Raw genomic sequence first — 18,550 nt, 5'->3', positions numbered from 1 at the left:
ATTAAGAAAAATTAAATTGCCACAGAAGTTCATGATTAAGGAGAACCATAAATCTCTCCCAGCAAGAGCGTGAACTGCCAATGTCCTCACTCAGCCAGCAGCCTCCATCCACATGCAGACATCTGGGAGTGGTTCTGTCCTTCCTTCCCCAGGAGCTGCCTCCTCATCTCCCATCTCTGGATGAGGAGGGGCCCTGGCTTGAGGCAGCTCCTGTGCAGGGCAGGCTGCTGAGCTGGGGCTGCATGGCAGCGACCAGACTGCCCTGGCACAGCTGTGAATCCTGGCCAGCAACGGGAGAAGAGGATTTCAGTTCAGGCTTCCCATAATTCTGTTCTTTCCACAAGTAATTAAAGTGACATTTTCCTTGCCATCTGTAGGATTTTTTGAGGATGCAAGTGAGTGATCAGCCCCATTTCCAGTAGAAAACAGAGCAACAAGACTGCCTGCTTCCCTGAGCGGAACCAGAAGAAATTAAAAATGCCAACCCTTGCAAAAATGGGACTGTTTTGCCCTTGCAAGTTCTTGCACATGAATAATTCTGAAGGAAAATAATATCTTCTAATATTAAATCTTCTGAAGAATAAAAATCATCCAAACATTTCACATAGGAAATATGACCTTGAATTAACTAACCCCATATTAATTACAATAGTAAAAAATCCATTTTAACAAAATTGATTTGCTCCACAAGGAATTTTTCAAAAGAATTTGAAATGGCAGGGTTTTTTAATTCACCAGCATTACAAAAACTATTTTCGTTTACATTTATCACCTTTTCTTTTTTTTTTAACTTTTTTTTTAATATAGTGACTGGTTTTTGTAGAGCTTATCTGTTGGAAATTGTTAATACCTCTCAGGTTTCACCAACCTGTCAAAACTGAGCACTATCAGAAACATTTATGTAATAATAATCTTCAAGGAAATAATTAAAATACTACATATTGGATTAGGTTGAAAGAGGCCATAGTTTTGATATCATACAAATATGCATCCTTTCTGAGTAAATTAAATATATGAAGACAGACAGAAGAGGCAAACAAAATAATGAAAATCTCTACTTGGAATTGGGCAATGATCCTAAAAACCAGATTGAGTCTATGTTTATTTTAAAAGTGTGTAAAAGAGGAAGAAGGAAGTATTTTGAAAGCATTTGTATTGTTTTCTGAATAACTTAAGACTTAAGAGAATAGATAGTATCAACTTTAGTAGCTAACCACTTTGAATACTCTAACAGAGAAGCATTACCCAAGTACATGCTCACCAGTTTGGACAAATATGACAATCATACTGTTGGAGTGAGTATAGGATCCCCAAATCCCTTTGCGAAATGACACAGAACAGAGAAAAAAAATCCTTACCCTAAAAATATTTCAAAGTCTAAGTACATGGTGCAAATTAGAAGCTGCTCACAGACAAACAGACAATTAAGAAACAATGGGACAGTGCTGGTGCCCTCAGTGTCCCCACTCAGGGAGGTGGCGTTGCAGGGAGAAAGGGCTGGAAGCAGATGCACTCACTGATATCCTGAAGTACAAGTCACAGAAGTGTGAACAGAGGTACAATAAGGAACCAGAAGCACAGCCCCAAAACTATCAGAGAGGTAATCAGAGCCACTGGCTTTATGAGCAGGTAAGGGCAGCAACATGTGGCAGTCATGGATGCCGTCCTGGGAGCTGAACAGTAATGCTGGAATGAAGGGAAGAAAAGCAAGAAATGGGAACTGAAACCAAAGGAAGTTGAAGGGGAATATCTGAATGCTTGGTAGACAATAGCAATACAAAAAAGACATGAAAAGATGAGTCTCTTCTTTGAGAAACACTGCAGCTACTGCACCCAGGATGAGGGGAGGGAACAGACAGAAGCAGAAGAATGAGGGGAGGGAACAGACAGAGGCAGAAGCTCAGGTGTGTCTTCAGCCATGGACTTCAGACCAAACTTATGCTCTGTGGCAGGGCAGGAAAAGAGAGCTGCTGCAGATAGAGTGTCAGGTAAAGAATTCAGGTGTTTTTGAGAGAATAAAATACACAAAGCTCTTTCTTTATTTTATTTTATATTGTTCCCTTTTTCTTGTAAAGTGAAAAAGAAGACACTCCTGAGAAAACAAATAAATGCAAGAACAAAGGAACAAGGATGGAAGAGAGGAGAGCTGAAGATTAGCTGTAACAATGGCAAAATTGTGTAGAGTTTCCTGGATAAAGAAAGGAGAATAACAGTCATCAAATGGATATTTGGCTTAAGACATTACCCACCATTTGCCAATTCAGCTAGTACATTTATCAGGTTTTCATAGAGGAACAAAGACACATTTAACAGCAAAAGTTAGGAACAGAGGAGCAGCAGAGGCACAGATAGGATGGGATTGTTGAAAAGCCCTTTGATCAGTAACCCTAGGGATGAACATGCAGTATTCCTCATCTATTTCTTCTAAAGGATAACAGTTTAAAATGAAAAAGGGATCACAAATGCTTTACTATATCCCAAGAGTAGCACTATGTGAGAAGGATAAAAGTGAATGAGCCAAGCCAATTTGCAACTCCTGTTTTCTCTGCTGCAAGTAGTGACAAGTCACCTACAGTTCCAAAAGCAGAAAACCTGAAAGCACTCCATTTGCAAAAGCATATTAAAAAAAAATTAAAAATCAACAGAAGGAATTGTGGGTAACCAAGCATTCAGACAGTGAAAATCTGCCACTAGTGTGTTTTGGACTCTTATGACTGAGTTAACCTTAGAAAGGACAAGGGTATTGTGCTTTAGCTTCACACATTTCAAGAGGAGGCAGATAACCATCACTATTAAAAAAAGTTGTTCCAGTGCTCCTTTGGCCATTTATTTTTCACATTGCACAGCTAGATCAGAAACTGAGGAAACAGGATTTTTGTCTGCATTGGTTGTTGTGTCCCAGCTGGGTTCTGCTTATGGCCACAATAACTCTTTGTGCTGGTGCACAGGGTCAGAGTAACCAGCTGGGATCAAGACCTCTGCCTGCAGCGACAGCACCAGGTAACATCAGGCTAAAGTGACCCTGACACCATGGCCTGCAAAGGTCTTGCCTGAGCACAAGTTCCTAGCACAGAAATTGTCAGGAGCTCTTGCCACGAGCATAAATCTGAGCAGTGGAAGAACATTCCACCAGCTGAGTACCCAGAAATTGGAGATGTGCACTGGGAGGCAGGACCAAGGCAGTGTGTAGGTGAGGGCATGTGGTGTGTCCTTCCTGCTGTAAAGCTGGAAACTCCCAGGTATGTATTGTATGTAAAGTGAAACTCCCAGGTATGTATTGTCATCATGTCCCCAGGGTCATGGGCACACATAAAATTATGTACCCCAAAATCTAGATTCTACTGCCAACTGTTTTCAAATGCATCTCTAAATGAGAAATCACAAATGTGTGTTGTTAACTAAAAGCCTGTCTCTTTATCACGCTCAAACAAAGACACCTTACTAAACAAGAAGAATGCATTGAGAAGTCACTTTAATACATGTTTATTGGTGTCCTGCACTTTCAGTGTAGGAGGTTGGAGATGTAATAAAAAAGTTTCAAAATTTATTGGTTCAATTTCATTTAAATCACTCTAAACAACCAGTGCTTTAGAGTTCAGAGAATTAACATTTACTGTCCATTACAAGCAAAATTTTAATATTACTTTTTGCGAGTCCACTTAGAACTCTTCTTTTAAAATTCTTCAGATACATTCCTCATAGTAAACAATACATTTCAATCTGTGTCACAATCAACATTGATAAGGCCTTCTTAACCATTTTATACCACCTCCACTGTTACTTCATTGCAAAACACAATCTTATTTCATACTATAAATACCCATCCATGCACAAAACACAGGGGCAAGAAGTTACACATTAATATTTCATGTAGGCTTCCAAGTCTTCCTTTACCCTCTGCAGGTTTATGGTACACTTAAAAAGATATCTTTAGACTTGGTCTACTTGGTCTTAAAATACAAATATACAGTATCCATAAGCATAAAAAAGTAAAGCTAGATGGCCTTACCATTTGTTATGAACTGCTAAAATCTTATACATGTACAATATAGCATCATGCTGATTAATATACATATTAGTTAAATATATGAGCCAATAATGGGGATGTGGCCAAGCTTTATTGGTTTGTTTTCAAAAAGAAATTTTTCATATACAAGTAAAAAGACTTTAAATTCATATGGACTACCTGAACCACACAGACATCTGTATGCCCTGCTGAAAAATTCAGGTCAAACTGGGACAAAGCCTGCTGATTCATTGGAAAAGGAACACAACTCCTCATGGGTGACACCCACAGTGTGCTGTTACCAGGAGAATGCAAATTTACCAGCATTCACATTTTCAGGTCTAGAACACTAATTTTTGCATCTTAAATTGCAGTTTATACTTTATGTATCTATTCATCAGCCTCCAGCAGAAACAGTTCAGTACCTTGACATTGTCATAGATTTTTCTATATAAGTAGATATATAGTACAAAGTGTAGATAGTGAAACGAATAAGCACATATATACAGTCTTTGAAAGGCATTTTTGTGACCAGTTTAGCAGTGTTTATAGAAAACATTTAAGGTAGTCACATTCTGCTGATACCACTGTATTGCAAACTGTCAAGCCACATTTCTTATATTAAACTTGTACTGCATTGTATATTGTACAACAGAGAACGATCAATCTTAAGGTGTGACACAATGAAAAAAAATACTAGACTGAGTAAGGTAACCAGCACAGGGCTTAATTTTCCTGAGGTTTGTAAGAATTTTTTAAACAAAAATCACAGTGACCAGGCTAAACTGCAAACATACTGTTAAGTTTTAAATATACAGTTTATACATAAGTTCTGTGCATGGTCGACTCAACTGTGTATGCTCATGCTGATGTTTCCTTTAAATGACTCGCCACTGCATAATACTTGTGTCCTTTCCTCCTGTGGAGATGAGGTGGGTGTCTTCACAGAGAAAATCTACATTAGTTACATGACTACTGTGTCCACCATACACGTGGCTTGGAGCCTAGAAAACACCATATTAGTGAGAATAAAAGCATCTCATTAGAACATTCAAGCAACAATAAAACTAAGGCATCATGTCATTCTCTTGAAGTACTTTAATATTAAATTAACTTTTAACTTTAATTATTGTCTCAATCAACTTTAAATAAATCCCTTAGATGTACAAAACGCCCCATTCTTCCTGTTCTGATGTGTTTTGGGGTTTGGGTCTTTTTTTGTTCAAAGAAAACAACATTTAATGCATTTGTGCAAACTACAAGAGTAAATTTTTGGGAAATACCTTACCCTGAACTGTGAGCATGGGTATGAGAAGAGATGTACTTTGCCAAAGTCATCTCCTGTTGATAGCAGTTTTCTCCCGTGGGATCGACAGACAGCGTTGATATCTGTGCCATCTGAACCTTCAGGCCACACACCTGAAACACAGAGGGACTCATTAAAGGCTTTGATACAGGACATAAAAGTGACAGCCTAAGTTTCTGTTAAAATGTTAATAAAGGATGACTTGTTTAAGGAAAAGAAAAACCTATAAAAATAACTGCATCTGAGTCAGAATGTGTATACTTCCACACCAGCTAAAGTCCAAATCCTAAGAGGGAATCAAACACATAAAAAACCACTTTATTCCCTCTAGACAGCAAAGTGCTTTGTACTCTGAGAAGATGCATTCTGCTGAATAAGTCATGTGCCTGAGCCTGAAAGAATTTTCATATGGTTATGTGGAAAAGTAACAGTTACTGCCCTTATTTTCCCTTTTCCTTATGTATGAGTTAATAGACTTTTTTCATATTACACAGGTACATTTTTTAGACTAGAATATGATCCAAAAGTAATTTCTTCATATTACAAAAATCTAAAGTCTATGAAAAAAGACGTTCTATAGTTTAAATTATTATTTATTAATTAATAGATCCCTTGAAAATGAACTGAACCTACTATAAGGTTTTTAAATGCTTTTATTCTACTCCAAGTACTTTTCTTTCTTCCCCACATACTGTCCCCTTTGCTGTTCATGCATGAAGTAGTGTCCTAAAATCAAACTGTAAGGTCAACAGTGCAGAGACCAAATCTGTGCACCACATCTTCAAAGCCTCTGAATACTTGTCTGCAATAAATTGCAATTTTACTAAAATCCACCCAGTTATTGAAATTTCAGGATTTTGTATGTAGTTCTGCAGGCTTTTTTTGGTTATGATTTTCTAATTTAGATTTTATCTAATCCCTGCTCAACATAAAGGGCAGCAAGCTTTCAGAGATCACTGTCATCTTCCCATCATGACTTGGCAAAACCCCCGCTGTGTCTTGGCTCTGTGATTTTCAGTGCCTGTCCCTGTGTCACCTGTCCCCTGCAGTGTGCCCTGTGTCACCTGCCCTCTGCAGTGTGCCCTGTGTCACCTGTCCCCTGCAGTGCACCCCTGTATCACCAGCCCTCTGCAGTGTGCCCTGTGTCACCTGTCCCCTGCAGTGTGTCCCTGTGTCACCTGCCCTCTGCAGTGTGCTGTGTCACCTGTCCCCTGCAGGGTGCCCTGTGTCACCTGCCCTCTGCAGTGTGTCCTGTGTCACCTGTCCCCTGCAGTGCACCCCTGTATCACCAGCCCTCTGCAGTGTGCCCTGTGTCACCTGTCCCCTGCAGTGTGCCCTGTGTCACCTGCCCTCTTGCAGTGCGTCCCTGTGTCACCTGTCCCCTGCAGTGTGTCCCTGTGTCACCTGCCCTCTGCAGTGTGCCATGTCATGTGTCCCCTGCAGTGTGCCCTGTGTCACCTGCCCTCTGCACTGTGCCCTGTGTCACCTGTCCCCTGCAGTGCACCCCTGTGTCACCTGTCCTCTGCACTGTGTCCTGTGTCACCTGTCCCCTGCAGTGTGCCCTGTGTCACCTGTCCCCTGCAGTGCGCCCTGTGTCACCTGCCCTCTGCAGTGTGCCCTGTGTCACCTGTCCCCTGCAGTGTGTCCCTGTGTCACCTGCCCTCTGCAGTGTGCTGTGTCACCTGCCCTCTGCAGTGTGCTGTGTCACCTGCCCCTGCAGTGTGCCCTGTGTCACCTGTCCCCTGCAGTGTGTCCCTGTGTCACCTGCCCTCTGCAGTGTGCCCTGTGTCACCTGCCCTCTGCAGTGTGCCATGTGTCACCTGTCCCCTGCAGTGCGCCCTGTGTCACCTGCCCTCTGCAGTGTGCCCTGTGTCACCTGTCCCCTGCAGTGTGCCCTGTGTCACCTGTCCCCTGCAGCTGTGCCCACTCGAGGGCACGCTCCTCCTCTGCTGCTGCAGCTCAGGGTGAGAGAGTTCCTACTCCCCTAAGAACTCCCAAGGCACACTCCAGTTCCTCCTTTGGGATACTTCTAACCCCATAGTGGGCACTTGCCATGCACTGGGGAAACAGCTATCCTTCAGTCACTGGGATTCTTCCCAAATGTAGCCTTTGTTTCACTGCACAGCAATTCACTACGAGGAGGTCGTTCCATGTCTTCATAAGGAATTACAAATTGCTGTAAATCAAATGCAAAGTCTGATTTGTAGACTGCTAAAGTCTGATTTGTAGACTGCTCTTAATTTTCCTGATATGTGTGGAAACATCACATTGCTAGATCAGGGATAGTAAAAGAGGCCCAAAGAAACCTGCAAAGAAACATAATGATTGCTACTCCTGGAATTACAAATATGCAGAACAAAGAGACACAGAAAATCTTTTTTAAATATCTGCTTTGACAAGAAGGAGGCTATATGAACATCAAATGCTAGCTGAACAGAGGTAGGAGTCTTCTCAAGAGGTCACTATGACAAGCTGAATATATAACCCCTGAAGGATAAATAACCTCTGAAGGAAATGGTTAAAGAAACAAGACTGCCATTTTGAAAATGGGGAATGGATAATAGGAGGATTTTTCTTTGAATCTCTTGGTTCTTTCAAAAGTTATCCTAGTGCCTCACTCAGTTTTTATGAATATGCAAATTGAATGCCCTTGCTGAAAAAGTAGTCCTTATTTTTCCCATCCTCTGCAGACCTGTAAAAGAGAGCATTTAATTTCTCTCATTTGAAGACTGATGCCACGCTATTTTTTCCTCCTCTTCTCTAAAATTCATTCATTACATCTCTTCTCCCAGAGCAATATTTAGACGGATAATTAATTATTCTCACTAGTCAGCACATTATCTGTTGGTCCAATGTGCAAAAACCAGAAGCAGCCATTCCAGCTGTGACTGAAGCCAATACTGATAAATGGATGATTGCTTCACATTTTGCATGGCATCCTTTTCATTACACATCTCACTAATGTATCTGCCTTTCCTACAACAGCATAATGCTGTTGACTCATGTTCAGTTTGTACGCAAAAGGAATCTGATCTTTCTGTGCAGATCTGCTCTCAGCTGTTCTGCATTTGTACAACTGGGTCCTGCCATTCTGGTGGGGAGCCTCCTCTTTGACTCTATTGAATTCCTTCCTTTTGTCATACCACTCTGTTTCTCAAGACAACTTGCTAATCCTGCAGCATACACCACCTACAAACTTTACATGCATGCTATTAATAAAGATATTCAAACATAATAATCAATTTACAGTGTTCTAGTCAGTTTTGAACCCAACCAGTCTGAGTTCTGCTTTGCTTGCAATGTTGTCAGGCTTTGTACAGTATCTTGTATTTCTTCTGTTCCTGTCCTTCACCTCAAACACAATTTTTTCCAAAACTGGGCACGTGCTATGAACTGATCCCTTACTTGTTTATCCAGCAGCACATGGCTCTTGAAAGAGCTTATGGATCAGTAAGTGTTTTAAAGTCTTTGCTCCTTCACATTTATGTGTTTGTATCACTAAAACATCCCCCCTCAAGCACACTTCTTTACATGCTATTGACTTTCAGTTGAATCATCTCTAAACACTTGCAGGCTGACTAATCTGTTCCCATGCTCAAAGACAGATGTTCAAGGGATCAGAGCTCCCTTTTCCCCCTGCATTGGTTATGCTGAGCTGGGGATGCTGGGCATAGTTTGGGATTTTTATGTGGTTCTACCAGAGAGAGAAAATATCCCTGGCCTCAGTCAGCCATAGCTACTGAAAAATCAATATACTAGAAGCCCCACATCCTGGATGCTGTGATTGCTGCTTCTGTGTTCTGCTTCTGAGGCCATCCTAGCAAGCATGTGAAGAATGTTCTAACTGGCAGTTCTGAGGCCCTAAAGTACTGATTGACTTTAAATAAAAGTGGACTGGTTTCCATCTCATAATCTATGTGCTTCTTCAGTTTGTTATTCTAGCCATTCACTTTGCATTTTAGCCTCTCTACATGGGCTCTGAAGGCATATATATGATCCTGCAGATATTGATTTCATTCTCCAGTTTTTCGGTACTTTGCCTGTTCTCTGTGAGGTGTTGAAAATAAGTACTAATGATCTCAAGCTGGCACTAACCAGTTGTTTTTCACAGATATAAGGTTCATCACACTCAAATACTTTGAAAATACTTGACTTATTTCAACTTTCCAAATTACTCTTTCCCTACTAAAAGCAGTAGGCACTAACTGGGTTTGTCATTAAATTGTAGTAAGTCTTTTATTAAAGAAATATTTTAAAAAGCATTGGGTTTTGTAACACTTCAGTGTCATGTCTCCCCCCTCAGCAGATTATTTTGTCCCATGCTCTGGCTCAAATAGCTGATCTGTTGCAAGAGGGAGATTCCCTCTCAAGTGCAACATGACTCTGTCCTCTGACTTTCTATGCATCAAAAGCAGCCCCAGATTCTAATAGCATTGTATTTTGTAGGAATCTGAACTACAAAGTAAGGAACCCTCAAACAGGGTATTTAGTATCTCAGTATCTGAACCTGTGATGCTCAATGCAAGGACTTTGTAGCTTTGTAACTATGTGTAGGGTGTACTGAAACCCCAGAAATATTTTAATAGTTCCATAGAAGCTTCTATCCCTTAAATGAAAAATACATCATGTCAACATGCAGCCAATCTTGCAGGGTTTACTAAATCTGTGTGCTGTGATATCCAAGTGCTATCCAAGCACTGCTTGTCAGCTAAATTACAGAAAACTTGAAGGTGTTTTCCCAGCATACTGCTACTGCCATAGCATCTTCAGGCCCTTGAAAATGGAAACCATGCCCTTTCTGTCTGCCTTCAAACACATCACTGCAATCTATTCTACTTGAAACATGAGTGCAAATATTCCTTGTTTACCACTTATACTAAACCAGGCTCTGAACTTCTACCATGGCTCCCTATTTCCTCTTGAGGACTCAAGAATTTGAAGCTTCTTGTACTCAGTGTTTGTAACCATCTGTCCAGCCCTGCACATATTGTGGAATAAGTACAAAGCTTCAGACTACATTGGGGAAAGTGGATTATTCAAATTTAGCAAAAGAGAAGTCCCATGGAAACAAACCACTGGATTTTGTTATGTTTTTCCTTTTGAATTTCTTTCACTCAATTTAATTGCTATAGACTGTATCACAATACATGATAAATTCTTAATGAAGGAGACTATCATTCATTTTGTGCTTGCACAGTAACCAGAGCAAATGAAATCAGTTTTGGTAAGGGAATCGACCCAGTAACTGCCTAAATACATGACAATTTCACAGAACTGGTACTTTCAATTAAACATTATGAGAAGCTGCTCTACTGAGACAGAAAGGGCAGTATGTGATTTTTTCCTTATCTCCCACTTATGTTGTAATATGATATTTGTACTTGAAGCTAGCAAGAATATTAAATCAGAGTCTTTCTGGATTGAAATAAGGAGACAGATTGTAATAAAAATGGCATAACAGAAGTTCTGTATTTTTCCCTGAATTATGAATAGTCATGTTTCATAAGCAAAAGTTGGCATTCCAAATGTTTGTTAATAAGAAGAATGATAAGAACTTTTAAGAGGAAATATACTTACCAAAAACATGGAATCCTAAAGTACAGGTGTAAGTGGCCCATTCTATATCCCTAGTTGTTTCAACACTCACAACTTGTTTACAAGCAGAGGGGATCCCTAGAAAAGAAAAAAACCCCACATAACAACATATTTCATTCTCAAATTGTATAGATTTCTGATTACACCAGATGAATTAAAACATATGGTTGATCTTGGCAGTTATATGGTCTCATTTAAATTTTAAATCTGTGTTAGACTGCATGAACTTTGCACAAAAGGACTAAAAATAATTCTTACTCACAGTATAAGATTTCATAGTCTCCTGAATTTGACACGAGATATTGTGAATTAACAGACCAATCCAGATGAGTAATGAAGCTGGAATGACCCTATAAAGAGAAAATGTATTGTATCAACTGCACTAACAGTGTGCCACAATGTGACAGTGTTAATACAGTGCTACAAAATACCCTTTGGGTGTTGATACTGAACCAGGAGAAAAAAGGTTACTTACAGAACATTTGCCAATTCTAGAGTACTTTCTTCCATTTTCACTTACACCATATATATAAATACAGTTGTCATGGGAACCTATTGCCAAGAAGTTTCCATCTATAAACAGAAAAGTGAAACTGCAATTATTCCTGTAAGAAAGAACTTAGGCTAATTTTGTAAAGTTTGTTTGAAAAGTCACAGACAAGAGGAACTGTTCTTAAAGGCCTTGATATTAAAAAATGAATAAATTAAATTTTGTTTTAAATTTTCCAGTTGCATATTGATGTATTTATCAAGACTAAAAACCAGCAATTTAATACTTACAAATATTACTGTTAAAAACACATGACAGTTTTGGAAGCAGCTACAGTCCATTTAGGGCTAACCCAATTGCAACAACCAGCAGAGTTAAGTCTTTATTTTTTTTCCCTTCTTCACAGTGAAACCATATTGAACATGTTGGGGAGGGAGGTAAAACAAAACCAGAGCTTAAGATACCACCCATAAAGTCCTGCCAATGTTTCATTGCACACTTATTTTCAACTTCAGTGTGGCAAGAAGGGACTTATTATAAAACAAGCCAACCCCTAATTTAATAAAAAAATTCAATGCCTTTTTTTCCCCAGTAAATAAATGCTCTCAAACCTGGTGAGTAACGCATTACAGACAGCTGTTCGTTTCCATCTGTGTGTACAGTGACCAAGTCTTTTGTTTCTGTGTCAAACACAAACCACCTGTTGTGAACACAGAAAGAGGCCAATAAATCATTCCAAAAAGAATTTAAATCTACTGTAATCTTGACCAACTTTGCTTCTGTCAAAATAGCATAAGTTTTATACCAAGAAGAGAAAAACAGCAAATGCAATTTGGTCTATTTTTACTTTAACAAAAGGATAATTTCTTTTACATATTTTTTAACTGTAAAAATGCATGGGCATTGACCCCAATATCAGTCTTCAGATTTTAGTGTGTTTTAGTGTGTTTTAGTATGTAATGCATAAGAATAAAAAAAGCACTGCTTGTGATGTCCCTTCTCCTTTAAAGATCTTCCTGTATGCTATACTGAAAATTGCTATGTTTAAATTGATGGCTGCATTAAATCCTAGAGGAAGGGAAAACACAAGCAAGCATCAAGACCATTCTCTTCTGATAAAAGAAAGGGATGAATTAATTTATTTTAAAGTGAATTGATTCATTATTTTTTCAGTAGTTTAGTTTAATTGATTAATTTTAATGAACCAAAAATTAGTTTGTGAAAACATGTAGAAAGGGCAAACATAAAATTTGCATTTCAATACTTGCATCAGATTACTAAAGACAAAGAGAATATTCCTCAAAAGTTTCTCCTTCTGTTTTACTTTATTTAGTAGAGAAAGTACATTCAGTAACAAAAGTAAGTCCTCTATTTAGGATTGATATAAAATCTGAAATAAGCTCATAACTTTCCTGTATGTTCTCAGTGAACTGGAACTGTTTTCAGTACTAACAGCCAAGCCTGCCCTCAAGTGACACTAAAGCAGAGGGAGAAGTTAGGCAAAGGCAGTCCCTCCTGTGAGAGACAACCACAGATAAACCCTGCAGCTGCCACTGATGTCACCAAGGCTCAACCTGCTGCCTAAAATACTCTCCTGCACCTCAGTTTCCTCTGCCTTGTTTATCCCTCACACTCTGCAAGCAGAACAAGTCTCTTAATGTGCATTTTTACACTATGTCTAGCACAGGGGAACACTTGCCAATTTTTTTAAAGCCTCTCTGGTTGTCACTGCATTAGGGACCATGATTTTCCAACACACAGAATTTTTCTATGGGATTTCCTCCATGCAGCCCTAAAGGCCTTGGAGGAAATCTCCCTCCACTACATCAAACTCCCCCTTTAGCCTTTCCTTTTTCCCAGTGGACACAGAGATTTAACATTTAGATCACTGGTATGGTGACAGCACTTCCCATGCCTGGTCTCACAGCTCACCTAGATTTTCTGCCCTCTCTAAATGTCCTCCTCCCACTGATCTACACTGTTTCTCTCTCCCAGGGCAGAAACCATCTCTGTTCATGCAACACTCAGCAAACACAGGGTGCTGGCCCAAGCCTGGGGTTTCTAGGTACTGAGGCAATACAAATAAATTTCACTGTGACATTCAATAGAAATCAATAGGGAATGAAGATGTGTGATTACATACATCTACATGAGCTTGGATGTGAGCTGGAAAAATCAGAGTTTTTTTTGTGTCCAAGGTGTAGCTCTGCACCTCTTACCTTCCAGTTAGTGTCCCTACTGCAACAACAGATGCTGAAGGATGAAAACCTGAAGACTGTGCTGGATCCTGAAATGTTTCAGAAAGAAATATGCTTTTTTACCAGTCCATGCTATCAAGTTATAACAAAAATACAATTCAATTATTTGCCCTTGGAACAGAGTAAAACGATCTTGTTGATTTTTAGGGGTAATTTCTTCTCATTATATCTCTTTCAGTATAAACTTGAGGCATAAAAAAGCATTTTTAACTAATTGAAATATTTTATTTTCCCTCTATACAAGGCCACTCTTTTCTGCTTTTTAGTCTCTAAAAATAATTTGGTGAGTGATTTCATAACAATAACATTGGCAATGGCAGCTTCTCAATAAATCCAAAAGAAATAAGAGATAAAAATAACTTCTTAAACTGGAGCTGACCTTAGAATTAAGCATCAAAGCTGCAGTTTACCTGTAGTCTGGAGGACAAGCAAGTCCCTTATTCAACAAAGGTGTGTGGCACTTGGCAGGAGGGGTAAAGCCTAACTCCTACACACACCAACACCTTTTTCCAGCACCTACTAAGCTGCATCTCAGTGGCAGATTAAGGGCATAAACTGGGTTTCTTATTTGGATGTGCAATTTTAAAACATTTTACTTGGTAAAACTTTAGTGTTTTTCTTGCAATTTAAACATATGCCTAAAAAAAAGATTAGCATTTTCTTTCTAATACTTGTCCAGTTACAAAGAATGAGGTCCAGAACTTTTCAGGTTATAGCAGAAAATACCAATACAGGGTTTTTTTCCTTATACCATTAAAACATAATTTTAAAATGCAAGCAAAAACCCAGTTCAGGGATCCATCTCATGGAAATGCTTGTGTCTTTAATTTTCTGTATTTTAAAACAGTATCTCATTGTAGCTCTTTCAGTAAACCTGCTGACATTTTTGTTGAGAAAACATTACATTAATTGGTAATTACTAGCCCTAGAGGCTAGGTGGAAAGGATATTCTCATTAATGATAAGCAAGTGACTAATTTAAAATAATTACTAACTCTAAAGAAAATTTCAGAGAATTGCTGAGATCCAGGATTTCTATGCCCAGCTTGTAATACACTACAGCATTTCAGAAAGGAAAATTTCCTAATGTTTTTAAAGTATAATTTCATAGCAAATGCAAAGATATTTCATTGAATAAACCAGAGGTTCAAACCGAGCATTTAATCTAACTTGTACTCAGAATACCTGCATTAAAAAGCTTTTACATTGATCTCTATGACAAAAATAGGTTAACATGAAATGATTTTTTTTCCCTCAAGTTAATATTTTAAGGTAATTTTAAACAATAATCTTAAGAAAAACCAAAATGACTAGAGTATTTCTGTAACAGAGAGCTGTATTTAATAAATGTATACCTCTATAATCTTGTTCCAGATAGGATGGTGAGTGGTTGCATCCCAGAGTGTAATGTGTTTGTCATGTCCACATGTGAAGAACTGAGGCTTAGAGGAATGGACTGCAAGTCCCCAGAGCTCATCAGTGTGGCCCTATGCAAGCAGAGATGTTTTTAGACAAGAAGGTCAGGCCATGAAAACCAAACATGTTTAAACAGTATTAAAATGACCAAACTATATATTAAAACATTCCAAAAATATGTTAGCTCTAGATATATACGTATTTATAATTATTCTTAATGCTGAAAGTACTATAATAAATCAGGTGTATATTTATGAAAATTAATTTTAAACAGGATATTTACTGCTCTTACACATTTAGAAGTGTTCCTGTAAGGAAACCCAGCTTACCTGGGTGATTGGGAAAAAGTCTCCTGACAGGGTGCCCTGTAGGACGAAGTTTCTGGTGGTTCCTATTAATACAACATCTCCTTTTCCCTCTGCTACTGTTCTTATTGGACCAAACTGCTCTGGAATCTGTGGTCAGAACAGACAAAGGACAGATAAGTCAGACAATTCATCAGGTACTGCCATTTTTAAAGTAGTAAATGTGTTTTAATAAATATTGCACAGCGAAGAAATGAATACACATGCCTGTCTTGCAAAATTTTATAACAACTTGCATCAGCTCAGTAACTTCTATAACACTGCAAAACAAGACTTTATTATCTACAGAATACTCAGCTAAATCAAGCATTTCAAGAAACACAAAGGTTCCTTCATGCTGTGTTAATTCAATAGTATTTAATTGCAGCTGTGATATCAGAATAAGCATTTCTACTCTGAGCATTTTCTGGCAATGAATGTTTCTTTAATTGCAGCCTTGGTTCTGAAAGAGCCAGTGCAAATCTCTAAAATAAAGCTCAAGGGAAGATGTAAAACAACCAGGAATACCCAAATATGAACAAATAAGAGAAAAAAGAAGGACACCACAGTTAGAAACAGCACAACAAGCATGTCCCTTGTACTGTGTTAAAAAATGAATTACAAAAAGAGACATGCCAGTTGCATATATTTGCAACATTAAATATGATAAATATTATAAAGTTAATTATACAGTAGTATTATTTAATTATTATTTAATATTATATAGTACAGTTGAAGCTCTTTCTCAGACTTTTCAGCTGATTCTTCTCTTAGATTCAGTATGTAAACAAAGTAGTTCTGTCCAAACAAATTCTGCTTTAGTCTTCTAAGTTCCTACATAGCAGCTGGAGTAATTTTCAAATTTTGTTTAAATTACATTTTAAAATCAACAACATCAACCAAGAAATAAATGAAAAACTTTAATTATTAAAACCCTAAAAAAATCCTGACATCATTCTGGGAAAGAGGAATGCATAAAATCATTTCAATACTGTAATACTCTGAAATTAAACATTACCTCACATTATTAAATGAAAAGAAAGGAAGAAATAATATGGAAAGATACACAAGATTTGTTTTCCAGCTACCACAGACCTTAGAAAGGAAATATTAAGTTAATGAATAGGCAATCACAGGAATGACCTGAGGACTGAAAATTTGAGGTGTCCTGTGCAGGGCCAGGAGTTGGACTTGATGATCCTGATGGGGCCCTTCCAACTCAGCATATGAAAATACAGTATTTTACCAATGATTTGCTTTCCCATAGAACACAGATCCATAAGAAAAAACAAAATAAAAAGATGCTCAGAGAACAACAGAATTTTATTTTAAGTAGCAGAGTAATTTCAAGATAGGCAATATCACCTCAGTTTTGTGAATTTTTTGGTAGTTTCCATTCCAAGAGATCAGCTTTCGGTCTTTTCCTCCCCCTGATACCAAGGTGCCATCTCGCAGCATACACAGGGCAAAGATTCCACCCTCATGTGCTCCTTGAACTGCATGGCTTATTCTGTTGGTACCTGAACAGAAGGAAAAAAGGCATTATTACTGAAATGCTCAGGCTAAGAGCTCCTTTGCCCCCATTTTTTTTTCTCCATTTCTCTACTATCTCTCAAGGATTGCATTTAAACAATGATAACAGTGGGCATGGGATGCTGGACCAAAACACACAGACCCACAGAAGACGCTGAATTAGTATATTTTACAATATCTTCTCCCTACCTCAAAAATAAAAACATACATACTCAGTCCAGGTCAAGAACAAAATAAAATAGGTTCATTTAAACCTTTCAAGGGGGTTTAAGTGAAATAATTTGACCTCACATCTGACCTGTAGTAGCACTACACACCTTATCATCAAAAACCCATAACCCAGTCACTTTTCTCCTCCAGATATAAGATATTCTGCAGCCTCCACATCCTGAACTTGTTGCAAAATCTGACTAAGCTAGAGGTCCTTGTATATCTGGCAGAATGTGCTGATCACTCTCCACTCTCTGTACTTATTTACTGATGAACTTGGCTTGTTTAAGTAGCTTCTTAGACTCAACACTGTCAAAACCAACCACTTTAGATTAAGTATCTCTAATTTGGCGAATTATTACTATTATGAAGTACAAATAAATGATTACTGGTGATTCTATTACTGAAATGTGCACCTTGCATCAAAGCTTTGCTAACTTGATGTTTAGCACAAGTGAGGGGCTGATGGAAGTTAGGAAAAACAAACTGCCTTTCCTTCATCCATGTCTACGGATATAATGGGTCAGGCACAACTGATTTCTATTAAATTTTTGCTAAGGGTACTCTGACCTGGTGGAAGCAGCCCTCTCTTGCACATAGAGCTCTGAGTCAAAAGTAGTGAAGGCAGAGCAAGTACACTGTATGAGACAGAAAAACAAGAAAAAACATTTTTGCCCAACTCTACAGAGCTGGCAGAAGGTGGGATCTTGAGCACACAGAGAATTCCCTTTTATTTCTGGGAGAAAGGTCAGAAGAGGCTGCTTGCAGTCCAAGCAGAAATTGGTCTACCAGCATGATGGCAAACTGGCCCCTGAGCAGTGCACTGCCCCTGTCTCCCTTGTCTGCTGGCAGTCAAAAACAACAATAAAGAACAGGGACATGGGACAGTGCAATTTCTAAAGTCAGTTTAGAAGGAAAAGTGTTGAAGTGCCTTGCTATAAATTACCACAGGAAAAAGGAAAGGGAGATAAATGAGAAACCAAGTTACAAACGCCATATCCACCCCTGTCCCCAGCAGTGTACTGGTCAAGGAGATAATTAGCTGACAGTCCTTGGTTGAAAAAGAAAAAACAAAACAAGTAAGGCTCAACTGTATAATTGATTCACTGTATTGTTTTCAGGGTCTTATCCCTTTGAGTAGTATATTGGGAGAAAGCACTGAGTAAATAGGAAAAAGCTGTCATCCACATCCCTTCTTCCTTTGCTAATAAGGCCTCCTTTAAGGGATTTTCCTTATCCCTATGCATGGCATCTCAGGCACTAAGTACACATTTAGGATGTTGCTGCTGTTTGCCCACTGGGAGGCATTTCCTTCTGCTGCCTAAAAATAGATCTCTTCTTACTAGAAAATGCTTTTTAAGAAGTTCTTCCTATCCATCTGTTCTTCTGAAAT

The 18,550-nt window shown here is 38.6% G+C and overlaps 1 protein-coding gene across 4 annotated transcripts in view; it reads right to left on the bottom strand.

Moving 5' to 3' along the window:
- Positions 1-3,455: 3,455 nt before the first annotated feature.
- The window catches only part of EML1 (EMAP like 1), an 80,250-nt gene continuing 65,155 nt past the window's right edge, over positions 3,456-18,550 (bottom strand). For all 4 annotated transcript variants that reach the window (XM_058807542.1, XM_058807539.1, XM_058807540.1 and 1 more), the window contains 10 exons: positions 16,780-16,934; positions 15,400-15,525; positions 15,010-15,141; positions 13,617-13,684; positions 12,009-12,097; positions 11,383-11,480; positions 11,170-11,257; positions 10,890-10,985; positions 5,295-5,425; positions 3,456-5,010 (listed from right to left, as the gene is read on the bottom strand). In XM_058807542.1, coding sequence (XP_058663525.1) covers positions 4,885-5,010; positions 5,295-5,425; positions 10,890-10,985; positions 11,170-11,257; positions 11,383-11,480; positions 12,009-12,097; positions 13,617-13,684; positions 15,010-15,141; positions 15,400-15,525; positions 16,780-16,934 — 1,109 coding nt within the window. In that variant the 3' untranslated portion in view covers positions 3,456-4,884. The remainder of the gene's footprint in view (positions 5,011-5,294; positions 5,426-10,889; positions 10,986-11,169; positions 11,258-11,382; positions 11,481-12,008; positions 12,098-13,616; positions 13,685-15,009; positions 15,142-15,399; positions 15,526-16,779; positions 16,935-18,550) is intronic.

Source organism: Ammospiza caudacuta, chromosome 6, assembly GCF_027887145.1.
Source record: "Ammospiza caudacuta isolate bAmmCau1 chromosome 6, bAmmCau1.pri, whole genome shotgun sequence".
In the NCBI taxonomy this organism is placed as follows: Eukaryota; Metazoa; Chordata; class Aves; order Passeriformes; family Passerellidae; genus Ammospiza; species Ammospiza caudacuta.
The sequence above is the reverse complement of the archived record's forward strand: the minus strand, read 5'-3'. Positions and strand labels throughout refer to the sequence as shown.